At 38.8% G+C, this 13,226-nt stretch overlaps 3 protein-coding genes across 3 annotated transcripts; 2 read left to right on the top strand and 1 right to left on the bottom strand.

The window, feature by feature from the left end:
* Nucleotides 1-1,018: 1,018 nt before the first annotated feature.
* On the top strand, nucleotides 1,019-4,805 carry LOC126801787 (phenylalanine ammonia-lyase 1). Its single transcript, XM_050529247.1, has 2 exons — nucleotides 1,019-1,586; nucleotides 2,798-4,805. The coding sequence occupies exons 1-2, from the start codon at nucleotides 1,186-1,188 to the stop codon at nucleotides 4,545-4,547; spliced, it is 2,151 nt and encodes a 716-aa protein (XP_050385204.1). The 5' UTR covers nucleotides 1,019-1,185; the 3' UTR covers nucleotides 4,548-4,805.
* Nucleotides 4,806-6,773: 1,968 nt separating this feature from the next.
* On the top strand, nucleotides 6,774-10,069 carry LOC126802109 (adenosine kinase 2-like). Its single transcript, XM_050529659.1, is given in 13 exon segments — nucleotides 6,774-6,912; nucleotides 7,452-7,505; nucleotides 7,716-7,762; nucleotides 7,894-7,925; nucleotides 8,017-8,118; nucleotides 8,216-8,283; nucleotides 8,595-8,671; nucleotides 8,767-8,864; nucleotides 8,982-9,052; nucleotides 9,131-9,197; nucleotides 9,282-9,465; nucleotides 9,823-9,900; nucleotides 9,903-10,069. Coding segments are annotated over 13 exon segments (1,023 nt in total). The 5' UTR covers nucleotides 6,774-6,829; the 3' UTR covers nucleotides 9,965-10,069.
* A 1,106-nt stretch (nucleotides 10,070-11,175) lies between these two features.
* Nucleotides 11,176-11,619, bottom strand: LOC126803695 (auxin-responsive protein SAUR50-like). Its single transcript, XM_050531451.1, has one exon. The coding sequence runs from the start codon at nucleotides 11,617-11,619 to the stop codon at nucleotides 11,176-11,178; it is 444 nt and encodes a 147-aa protein (XP_050387408.1).
* Between the last annotated feature and the right edge of the window lie 1,607 nt (nucleotides 11,620-13,226).

The following is a 13,226-nucleotide window of genomic DNA, read 5'->3' as shown; positions in this document are numbered from 1 at the left end:
GTAAATCGGACTTTTACTCCGTGGGGAGATTTGACTATACGGTTGCGCGATAGTTTGTTTGACGTTGTGTGTGTTACTCCACACATTCGACCCCTTTATATAGAGAACACAAATTGTTCTTTCTTGCGGATCAAGTCTTGAGAACCTCTTAGTTGATTTGGATTCACCTTTTTTATTCAACTCAGATTCTATACATCATTAGTCCCCTAAATCCATTCCAATACGGCAGGTAATCTTGCTCCATGATAGATTTTCCCCAAATAACCGGTTCACGAGCCTAAAGAGTTTAGATGATACCGGAGTATTATTTTAAGCCTAAACACCCACCCCCTCTCTCGACTATATCCTTCTCAACTGCGGAGTTTCAAACCTACCAAAACCCAAAGATTCCAAAACCCAGGCACTTAAATCAAGCCCTGATAAATTTCAAATCCAGACGTTATGTTGTCTTTTAATTGCTACTTCGAAATTATTGGTATCCTTATAAACGTTTGAGAATTCAGAGGAAGATAATCGATTGATGCAAATTTAGGAGTTCAAGCCAGTGTATCTCGTTTACGTGTCCGTGAAAAATATTTATATGTCCATTATGTATGTAAATAAAATACGCGTGTCCATGCATATTTTGACGTGTTCGTGTCAGAACACGTCCGACGCGAGTGTCTTATCCGAGCTTCTGAGGTCATTTCCAACTTCATATATCTATATATAGTAACTCAATCATCTTTAAACTCCAAAAGTAAAAGAAACAATATGACGTGCTGCTTTCGTGCCCTTCCTCTTCCCTCACCAACCCCCCTTTTCCACATTTTCTCATTTGACAAGTAAAACACCGCGTTTTTGAACCCCACCTAATATACTAATTCCCCACGTGTTGCTCCCATCCACCGTCCATTCCGTAACGATCGGACGGCCTCGTGCGGTTTTCAACTAACCCATCGGCCTACCCACCCCCGCACTCTCCTCCGGCCTATAAAAACAATCCCATTATTGTTGAACAACTCAGGAAAGATTTTCACTCTCTCCTTGATCATTTCACAAATCATAAAATCTCTCCGACCGGCAAAAAAAACCCGCCTCCCTCTCCGGCATTTGCTTCGCCTCTAACGCCTCGGCTTTCTTCGATCGCCTACTCTACAGTTTTCGGTGTTAATTATCTCTAGTTTATATATATACTATAACTTCATGGCGCTAAACGGAAACTACAACGGGGCCGCGGCAGAAGTTGAGTCATTTTGTCAAGGAGGAGGACTACATGACCCCTTGAACTGGAACATGGCAGCGGAGGCACTGAAGGGGAGCCACCTGGACGAGCTGAAGAAAATGGTGAGTGATTACCGGAAGCCGGTGGTGAAGCTGGGAGGGGAGAGCCTGACGATAGGGCAAGTGGCTGCGATTGCCAACCACGACTGTGGCGTGCTCGTGGAGCTCTCGGAGGAGAAGCGGGCTGGGGTGAAGGCCAGCAGTGACTGGGTGATGGACTCAATGGGGAAGGGTACAGACAGCTACGGTGTCACCACCGGGTTTGGTGCAACCTCCCACCGGAGAACCAAAAACGGAGGAGCTCTACAGAGAGAACTCATTAGGTGAAAAACTGCTTCTTCTGTTTTAATTAAGTAATTAATCTCTGGCAATAGTAACTTATCAAACTTAAACGCGTATAACATAATTTGATAACCATAATCTATATTATAGGTAAGTGTTACATTAATCATGCCGTTCAGGTGAGGGTATATATATCTCTATGTATTGTTCTTCTCTATTCATTCGTTGAAGTTTTCCGTACATAACTATTTAGGAACGAAACAGTCTTAACATCTTGTCATATCTCCTTTAAAAAAAAACATTAAACATAAAGTTACTTGACTGAACTAAACTACTAACAGTAATTTAATAGTAGAAGTAGTTACAGCTTGGCCCAATCCCTAACCCTCGTTGCTATAGCATGAGCAACACCATTTCCACTCCGTAAAACATGAGAAAGTCTTCTAACCCCAAGAGTATCCAATAACATGCGGACCTTTTCAATCAAGACACCCTCATAAGCTTGCCAACTCATCCTCATCTCCGTTAACCATTCTAACAGCCTCTAGACAATCAGATTAAACACAGGCCGGTCCCAACCTTACAACTCAGCTGCACAAGGACTCAATCTGCTCACTAACCTCTCCCCCACAGCCACCAATAACTTCCCATCACTACCCCGAATCACTCCACCTATGCCAATCCTATTACCTTGACCAACTACTAATGCATCACAATTAAGTTTCAAGGTACCTAATATTAGCAGGGGGTGACCACTTAGCATGATTTCCAGTAATACTCTCCCCACCCACCAAAGTTTGGGAAGCCAACAGACCCTCCCAAATCAATACACACTGCCCATATAACCAATCAGGTTGGGAATCAAATACTTTTGGTTACCTGACAAAAGAAATAGAAAAATAAAAATGATCAAACATGTCCATACAAATACAAGCGAATATGTACATTGTACCTTACGTTCCAAAAATACTTGGATCAGAAAACACTTTCTCATTCGATCCCAAAAAAAAAAAACTTTCTGGTCCTGTATGGATCAAAGTCATCAAACTCAGTGGCGTGGTTCCATACTTTCACCTTATAAATCTGTTTCGGGTTTCTGAAAACTTAATCACATCATTCACATGATTGGTTACTATGGAAAGAATGTTACAAATGATATCATCTGATGCTATGTTTATCTTTTGAAGTTTTCTTGATTTTGTTATTTGCGGCTCAAGTAATCTTATTTGTCATTGCTATTTTGGTTGGACAGATTCTTGAATGCCGGAATCTTTGGCAGCAGCTTAGACTCTAATCACAAATTGCCTCACACCGCAACAAGGGCGGCGATGCTAGTGAGGATCAACACCCTCCTCCAAGGTTACTCGGGGATTAGGTTCGAAATTTTGGAAGCCATTACCAAACTTCTGAACGGCAACATCACCCCGTGCCTTCCTCTCCGGGGCACCATCACGGCGTCCGGTGACTTGGTTCCGCTTTCGTACATTGCCGGACTTTTGATTGGCAGGCCCAACTCAAAGTCCATCGGTCCTAACGGCGAGACCCTGACGCCAGCTGAGGCATTTAAGTTGGCTGGAATTGAGGGTGACTTCTTTGAATTGCAACCCAAGGAAGGACTTGCTTTGGTGAATGGTACTGCTGTTGGGTCTGGTATGGCTTCTGTGGTGTTGTTTGAGGCTAACACTCTAGCTGTTCTAGCTGAGATCATGTCAGCGATTTTCGCTGAAGTTATGCAAGGAAAGCCAGAGTTTACAGATCACTTGACACATAAATTGAAGCATCACCCTGGCCAGATTGAAGCTGCAGCCATAATGGAGCACATTCTTGATGGGAGTTCATATGTAAAAGAGGCTAAAAAGGTTCATGAAATGGATCCTCTTCAAAAGCCTAAGCAAGACAGATATGCTCTAAGAACCTCCCCACAATGGCTAGGCCCTCTGATTGAGGTGATCAGATCTTCAACCAAAATGATTGAGAGGGAGATCAACTCTGTCAACGATAACCCATTGATCGATGTCTCAAGGAACAAGGCTTTACATGGTGGAAACTTCCAAGGAACCCCAATTGGTACTGCCATGGACAACACCAGACTCGCCCTTGCCTCTATTGGAAAACTCATATTTGCACAATTCTCTGAGCTTGTCAATGACTTCTACAACAATGGCTTGCCTTCCAACCTCTCCGGTGGCAGCAACCCAAGTTTGGACTACGGGTTCAAAGGTGCCGAAATCGCAATGGCATCTTACTGCTCTGAGCTTCAGTTCCTTGCCAACCCTGTGACCAACCATGTCCAAAGTGCTGAGCAACACAACCAAGATGTCAACTCCTTGGGACTGATCTCCTCTAGGAAAACATCTGAGGCTGTCGACATTTTGAAGTTGATGTCATCCACATTCCTAGTTGCATTGTGCCAAGCTGTTGATCTCAGGCATGTGGAGGAGAACTTGAAGAGTGTTGTCAAGAACACTGTAAGTAATGTGGCAAGGAGGACCTTGACAGTTGCCTCCAACGGTGAGCTTCACCCTTCTCGATTCTCCGAGAAACATCTGCTCTCAGTCGTGGATCGTGAGTACCTTTTCTCCTACATTGATGATCCCTGCCTTGCTACCTACCCCTTGATGCAAAAACTAAGGGCAGAGCTAGTTGAACATGCTTTGAAGAATGGTGACAAAGAGAAGATCACAAACACCTCCATCTTTCACAAGATTGCTGCTTTCGAAGAGGAATTGAAGAATGTCTTGCCAAAAGAAGTCGACAATGCCAGGGCCGAAATTGAGAATGGTAACGCAGAGATTGCTAACAGGATCAAAGAATGCAGGTCTTATCCCTTGTACAGGTTTGTGAGGGAGGAACTGGGGACTAATTTGTTGACTGGTGAGAAAATCAAGTCTCCTGGAGAAGAATGTGACAAGGTGTTCAACGCAATCTGCGCCGGAAAGCTGATTGATCCTCTGCTGGAGTGTTTGAAGGAGTGGAATGGTGCCCCCCTGCCTATATCTTAAAGAGTACTGCTTTTGGCTGAAATTGGTTTTATTAAATTTTCATTTTCTAATTGTGTCTATACAAGGCTAAAAGCCTTGAAACTGAAGCAAAGAGTCTGTTTTTTTTTCATTTCTTTTTTTTTTTTTACTTTTTTTTCTTACCCTGTTACTTTTTTTGTAAAAGTTGATCTTCAACTGATCACAAAAGTGTATTATAGACAAGAAGGCACAAATGTGTCTATACCCAGCAAAAAGAATAGAAGTGTTTTTATTACTAAATTATGTCTCTATAGTCGTGATTTGTGATGAACCTATAAGAAAACCTCAATCTCTGGTGCGCATAAAATTCGGTAGCTGTATAACTGTTCTTAATTAATAATAAAATCTTGTCTTAGAAAATTCAACTCACTGAGAACTTGACCGACCAAACTTGAGATTTTTATTTTTATAAATCAAGTCCAATTGATGTTGACACAGAAAAGTTAATGATGATTTATTCTAGAGTTTTTTTCACCAACAGTCCCTCAATTCTGGTGTACCTACCAATGTGATACCTCAACTCTTAATCGTACCAATGTGATACCCAGACTCTAGTATTGCTATCATTGAAGTACTTCCGTCAGTTTTTTTTCAACTTCTCCGTCATCTTGGTGACGTGGCAAGTACGTGAGGCCCACAAAGAGGGTTAAAAGATAAGATTAACCCCATCTGAGAGGAGCAATGTTTTTCCCGCCCTTTATCTTGAGAAAGACACCCAACAATTCCAATTTTGGCGCCAATTTTCCCTCCTTACTCCTTAATTTGTGTCTCTTATCTAAACTAAAGAACTACCACCAACCAGTCGACCACAATCTGATAAAACCTAGATCAATCTCATTTTCTATTTTTACCGTAGCACTTGTTAAACTAACAGAATAAATATAGAAATTTATATGGAACATCTCATTTCCACAATCTCATAAGAATATAGAAACACATAACTTAACGAAATTCAAATACATGTTTAAGTACCATTAGTTGCCACCTTTTATGTTGATCTGCCATGATTTGTGCTTGTAAAAACTAATGGTACTTAAACATGTATTTGAATTTCGTTAAGTTATGTGTTTCTATATTCTTATGAGATTGTGGAAATGAGATGTTCCATATAAATTTCTATATTTATTCTGTTAGTTTAACAAGTGATAGGGTAAAAATAGAAAATGAGATTGATCTAGGTTTTATCAGATTGTAGTCGACTGGTTGGCGGTAGTTCTTTAGTTTAGATAAGAAACACAAATTAAGGAGTATGGAGGGAAAATTGGCGCCAAAATTGGAATTATTTGGTGTCTTTCTCAAGATAAAGGGCGGGAAAAACATTGCTCTTCTCAGATGAAGTTAATTTTATCTTTTAACCCTCTTTGTGGGGCTCACATACTTCCCACGTCACCAAGATGACGGAGAAGTTGAAAAAAACGGACGGAAGTACTTCAATGATAGCAATACTAGAGTCTGGGTATCACATTGGTACGATTAAGAGTTGAGGTATCACATTGGTAGGTACACCAGAGTTGAGGGACTGTTGGTGAAAAAAACTCTTTATTCTAACTTAATAAACCTTGCATTGCTACGGATTGTAACTTGCAAATTAGTTGTGCATATTCTAAGGTTCCACACAGACCGAGTGTAGAGCAATGGAAGTGGTGGACTTCGTCTTCATAAACTTTAATTAGTTTGTGCAAAATGTTCAATCTTTGAATATATTAACTTAGCTTGCTTGATTGAATGAACTACCTTCTAAAATCTGATTTTAAAAACAAAATGAACAAAATGCATCTTGGTAGTAGGTGAAGGTGATTTGGCTAAGGTCTTAATCAAGAAGAACCCACAATTGATCAATACAATAGCTGCTACATTAAGCAATAACAAGATTAAGAAGGTTTTCATGAACAATAACAAGAAATACTGTACAAAATTAGTTCAGATAAAATAAAGCAACTCTGAGAAGTGAGAACAAACAAGACCTGATGAACTGGAGGTAAAATCGTGAACTGGTGAAGTGTCACGTTAACCAAACAACCCACTCACTCTGTACACAATTCTCAAATTTGGAATAAATTTTTTCCTCCTTTTCATAGGCTAAAACTCTCTCTCTCTCTCTCTCTCTCTCTCTCTCTCTCTCTCTCTCAAAAAAAAAAACATTATAGCAATTACCAACACTATAAATACCTCGAGAAAAAAAAAACCAACATCCTCCCTTTGTGCTTAGTTCTGTTTTCTCTTCAGTCTCAACATAACTCGCAACTCTAAGCAACTTCCAATCCATGGCGTACGAACAAATTCTGTTGGGGATGGGCAACCCCCTTCTTGACATTTCTGCTCTTGTCGACGATAATTTCTTGAAAAAGTGAGCCCCTTTTTTGTTCACTGTAATTACACTTCCCGCTCACTTTTACTGTTTTGTTGCTCAGATAAGAAAATTGCAGGAAAGCTTATGTTTTTGGATCTATGATTGTTAAGTTTCAATCTTTATAGTCATTAGCTTAATGGGTTTTGCCTCTTTTGTGATTAGATATATCCTAGGCTTGAGAAAATTTAGAAGTTCTGAATTGTTTAGTGTTCTTTTTTTAAGTGTTCTTTGTTTTTGTTTGTTGTGTTTATATTAAGACTGTGATGTAACTGCTACAATGTTTTAGCTATCCAGATCATCATTGATTGAGTTCTTGACAGTATGGATGTTTGATAGTGAAAATGAATAATGTGCCCCTTGTCATTGAGGTTTGGGACTGAATGATATTTAAATGGTTTATCGTTCTGAAGTAGCGTTGGTGTGTGATGTTCAGCTGTTTCTAAAAGCTGGGAGTATTTTGATAGTGTGGCTGTGCATAACATGCATTGTTTGGTAATTGGTATGGAGGCCTAATCGGGTGATTGGTTTATTGGCAGATATGATATCAAGCCGAACAATGCTATTCTTGCTGAGGACAAGCACCTACCCATGTAATTTTGCTTCATCCTTTGTGTTTCTTACTTTCTCTTTGCTTAGTGACAAAAGGTGTGACTTATAAGATGTTAAATTATAAGGGATTCGAGTTTTGTGAGTTATTCTTTTAATCATAAGATCATATTTGGTTTCATGTTATATGCAACTTTCTTAAACATTGCACTTATTGGTTACAATCTTATTGTTATGTGGATGGAATTTTAAAGGTATGACGAATTGGCTTCCAAAGGCAACGTAGAATACATTGCTGGAGGTATTTCTGCCCTGTGGGTTATGTTATACGTCATTAACTCATTATCTTGTTTGCAAAACTTGCTTGATCATGAAGCTTTTTTTCTTTCGTTAAAAGTGCGACTAATGGACTATGTGTTCATTATCTTTAAGGTGCCACTCAAAATTCAATCAAAGTTGCCCAGGTTTAATAATTTCTTTGTATTTATGATTTAGTGATCCGCTTAAGAATAAAATCTTGCTACAATCTCTAAAGTTATGTGACGTTTGTTATAGTGGATGCTCCAAGTCCCTGGTGCTACCAGTTACATAGGAGGCATTGGGAAGGACAAGTTTGGCGAGGAGATGAAGAAAGATAGTACAAAGGCTGGTGTTTATGTGAGTTTCTAGACTACTTTCTACAAGTATTAACCTCTCAATTATTTTTCACTGCTTGTATTTTCATAGTGTACAATATCATCTATGTTGTAACCAGGTACAATATTATGAAGATGAGAAGGCTCCAACAGGCACATGTGCAGTTTGTGTAGTTGGTGGTGAAAGGTAACTTTCAAATTTAGTGTATTTTAAAATGTTTAAGTAGGGTTATGTTTGCTATATATCCCTTCAATGCTTAACTTACAATTCTTACATGCCAATTTTAGCTTACAAGAAAACATCCTGGTCAACCTCATGCTGCTCTTCTTTACTCCTACAACTTCCCTTTAAGAAACGTGTCCTGCATATAGTTTTCTCTCATGGTTTTGTTGAACAAAAGAATACCTGCATGTATTTGTCTTTCATTTTCTTGTCAAATAGTCCTACTGTCTGTCATACTTTGCTGAGCTAAATGTCTCGGAACAACCAATGTACAGGTCCCTTGTTGCTAACTTATCAGCTGCAAACTGTTACAAATCTGAGCATCTGAAGCGACCCGAAAATTGGGCCTTGGGTATTACTTCCTTTTTGCTCTTTCTTAAAGTTTGATTTCTTACTTTTGCTTATATATTTTTAGACTCATGCTTATTCGAAATTGTGCTTGAGCAGTGGAAAAGGCAAAATACTTCTACATTGCTGGGTTCTTGCTTACTGTGTCTCCAGAGTCAATTCAACTTGTTGCTGAACATGCAGCTGCAAAAAATAAGGTACAAATTGTCTATTATTTTTGGACCAAGAATCAAGTCCATCAACAACGGAGTTGCACTCTTATTCTCTTCTATTAAAGAATCACTAGCTTCAGCACCCTTCTCTTGTATCTGCAGGTCTTCGTGTTGAATCTTTCTGCTCCTTTCATTTGCGAGTTCTTCAAGGATGTGCAGGAGAAAGCCTTACCGTTAGTTCTTTCCCATTCATAAAAATCTCATGATGTTCTCAGTGGAGAAGTTCTGAGTTGCTTTTTTTTTTGTGGTAGGTACATGGACTATGTTTTTGGAAATGAGACGGAAGCTAGAACCTTTTCCAGGGTTCATGGCTGGGAGGCAAACTACTTTATCTTTAGTCTTCCATCTCTAATAGCAGAACTTATAACTACGAGTTACTTACGATGATTTTTTTGCAATCAGACTGAAAATGTTGAGCAGATTGCTGTTAAGATTTCCCAATTGCCAAAAGCATCAGGGACACACAAGAGGATTACTGTTATCACACAAGGAGCAGATCCTGTTGTTGTTGCTGAGGATGGGAAGGTGAAGTTATTTCCTGTTATCTTGTTACCAAAGGAGAAACTGGTTGATACCAATGGAGCTGGTATGTGTTTTTTATCCGTACGTGGATTTTGTTTATATATTACTTTGTGTAAGGAAAGCTAGAGCTTTTAACACTAATGTGAGTAGAGGCTGTTGTGCGCTGTAACATGACCCAATGGAGGCGAGCTATCTGGTTTTTAATAAGATAATTGTAAGAGGATTTTTTTTATTTCTTTTCAAGGAATCAAAATCTTAAATGAATAAAGCTATTGGTAAATTTTTGGTGATCAGTAATGGAGTAATGGCATTGTTAAAAAGTTATTGATATTGCATTCTTGGTTTGATAAGTTGATTTGGAATTCTGGATTACAATTTTGAATGTTCAAATTTGTTGAAGTAATTATTATTCTTGTGCCAGGGGTTGCATTTGTTGGAGGTTTTTTGTCTCAGCTGGTTCAAGAGAAGCCCATTGAGGACTGCGTTAGAGCTGGTTGTTATGCTCCAATGTTGTCATCCAAAGGTCAGGTTGCACATACCCTGAGAAGCCTGATTTCCATTAGGCTCATTTCTCAACATTTCAGCTCCTTTTCTTAATATTTCTGTGGTAGAGTTGGTTTTCTTGCGATTTTCTGCCAATGTAATCGTGGCAGCTGCAGCTTTAGACTCCTAAACCCTTTTCTTTTTTTTTTTGGGGGGGGGGGGGGGGGGGGTTATTGTTGTTGGCGTCCTTGTCACAAGAAGGCCTTGAATTATACATCTTACATAAATACAGAAAATGCTGAAGAAGATAATTCACGTCTGTATGTTTCCAAAGTTTCTGGTTAATTCAGTTAATATCGTTATCGGCAAGAATTCTTCCAGGAGTATGATTAGTTTAAAACTTAGACAGTTTTACACAAGAAAGTAGACTACGTACTCGGTTAATCATTCACAATTTACTACCTACGTTATACAAGTTATTCATTGAATGAGGATTTGATGCACTAAGCTTCTCAAGAACAACTGAAGAGAGTTGATAAGCGTGTCATGTAAGCATGGTTGAAAATCTTTTACAATTGAGAAAGGGTACTCAGTTACATGCGCAGTTCTGATTGCAATTGGCCTAGGAAAGCACCAAATTTGTAGCCTTATAGGTCATCTAAATTCCAGAAGGAAGCTTGGACTTAAGGAAGGTCTACACTGGCAAAAACCGGAAAGGATCTAATACCAAACCCTATCCAACTAGGTGGGAATTTGCCTAGTTTTGCATCCTAAGCAAGCAGTGAGGGCGTGAGGCTGGTGCCTAACCAACAATGAAAAGTTTTAACATGTGAGAAATTTATTGGGATTCTGGGAAAACTTGTAGCATATAGCATATAACCAAAAGGAACCTTCAAACTCATGACCGTAGGATGGACAAGCTAAGCTAGCCTTACTTAGAAGTTGATTGCGTTTTACACATAGAATGGTCTGCTTTGTGTTTTATTATGACTCATAACTTCTCTATTAGAGAAGTTATTCTGGTGAGACAATAATAGTTCGTTCCTGATTAGCATCAATTGACCAATGCCCCTATTCTGTTCACATTAATTCGAGCTAATGAATTTGCTAAATTACCTTGCAGCTTGATAGTCTTCGTACTTGTTTTGCCTGTTATGAAATAAGGAGTTTCTTGCACTTGAAACAATTTATCTGGAGTTTAGAGAGAAACCATATAATCAGATGATCTAGCTTAACTTCTGAGCACTACAATTGAGAGCTCTGTTACACAATGTACAAGAAATATGGAGATTTATATAAATGGAGATCTTCTCTCATATCTTTTGTTGCCTCTGAAAAACAAGCGCCTCAGAGAAAACAAATACCCTCGATCTCGGAATTCAGAGCTAATGCACTGAAGAACATTGAGGAACGTGTACTCGCTGCAAGGAATGCAGAGTTTTGATGAGTTGGTGACGAACTGAAACACTTCCTCAGCCTGATCAAGCAATGCCCGGAACAAAGGATGGTTGAGTAAGGTTACCTTAATCACAAATCTCTTGCACTCTTCACCAACATAGACCACTAGGTGACCTTTTGGGACATCTTTGGGGATATTATTGTTGTCCTCTTCGCACTGCAAACCGGACCACTTAATATCCCTACTGCAAATATGATCCCCAGACACATACTTCAGTACTCTAGAACAAGCTTTTCTGCACCCACCAGAGCATTTTTTGAGGAACTTGCCCTTCATGACCAACATGATCAACATTGAGACTTGAGAGATAGAGAGAGAGGGATGTTTGTTTGGTTTAAGTGTGCTGTGTGCATATGGAAGAAAACTCAAGGTTTATATATAGAGGGTGATATATGAGAGACTGCAACTCATTTTCTAGAATGCATGTAAAGTAGCTGCTGTATGGGAGAGGCTTAACAAATGATTGAGATGATAAATCAAAGAGAAGTAATGGGACTTCTTGTCATGTAATTACTAATTATGAACAAGCTCACTCTTTTGGAAATCAAGAGAACCCACTATGCATGTGACTGTAACAAGAAAATGAACAGAGGCGGTGTGGGCTTCAGCAGGTTGGAAGTACACAAGGACGTTGGTGAGATATGAATTCTATGTTATCTAGTGCAATTTGTTGTAAAACTAATATATATATCTGTAAGCTATATGTCTGCGATCATGTTCCAACTGGAGGTTCATAAATCATAATTCATATCTGTCAGCTATACTAATAGACATATGGATTACGCTGCCTCAGTTGAAACAGAAAATAAGGATGTAGAGCAGCACATGACTAGTATTCTTGCCATTAGTGTTATAACAACTATACAGCATATCTTAGTTTCTGATTCAGATAGACCTTAGGAGGTAGGAAAGATATGAAATGGATCCCAAGTATTATTCCAAGAAACTCAGAAGCTACAAGAACAATGTCAGTCCTCTATCTGCTTGCAACAGTGTCGATCAGTGCGCCATTTTGATGGGCCAAATCTTTATCTTGATAATTTTTAATCGAAAACGAACAGGGAAAGCTTGTTAAACAATAATTGTTTCCTTGATCAACTAAATAATCTTTGTCATCAAAACGCAATCATAGATATGGTTGGTGTCTTTCTCAAACAATGAGAGGCAAGCACACAGATTCCAATCAAAGACAAATATTTCCCTGGTAAGTTGGTATCAAGTGTATGAGATCATCAACAATTCAACATCACTGAAATACAAACATATTTGAAAACTTGGACTCATCTCGATTGTTCCCTCCCCCTCTCTCTATACCCACAGAAAAGAGAAAGAGAGAGTGAATTCCCTGATGGAATGGTCAGAGAGGTTGAAGGGTCTCTCCTTCACATGATCAATGTCGAGTCCGGTTGCAAAAAATTAATGCATTATCTTTATCCTTGGTTTGCAGGAGATTCGTAGGGTTGCAAGTATTAATCATTAGTTCATTACATACTCGGTGTCTTTTTTCTCAACACAGACTGAGATAGCGAACTTCCTTACAAAATAAATATCTTTACTTTTTAATTGTAAAATTCACAGTAAACTTTCTTCACAAAACAGTTTTAGGCGAACTTTCTTCATAATTTTTTTTAATGAAGAAATAGTACGTAGTAGCGAGTAACAACAACAAAACAAAGTAACAAACAAACAATAAACACAAAATAGAGGATACAATTGTGAGAACACTAAATTCATGATCTCTGTTACGAACTTTGGACACCTCCAGTTATATAGAATGTCTAATCCTATATATCCTCACGTTTCTTGGTTCACCATGATTTGCTCCAAACCGTTAGAACCCGAAACTGAATTGTTAACAGCAACGAATTCTTTGCATATCAGAT

Source organism: Argentina anserina, chromosome 7 (assembly GCF_933775445.1).
Source record: "Argentina anserina chromosome 7, drPotAnse1.1, whole genome shotgun sequence".
Taxonomy (NCBI): Eukaryota; Viridiplantae; Streptophyta; class Magnoliopsida; order Rosales; family Rosaceae; genus Argentina; species Argentina anserina.
Note: the sequence above shows the minus strand (reverse complement) of the source record. Positions and strands in the feature narration are given on the sequence as shown.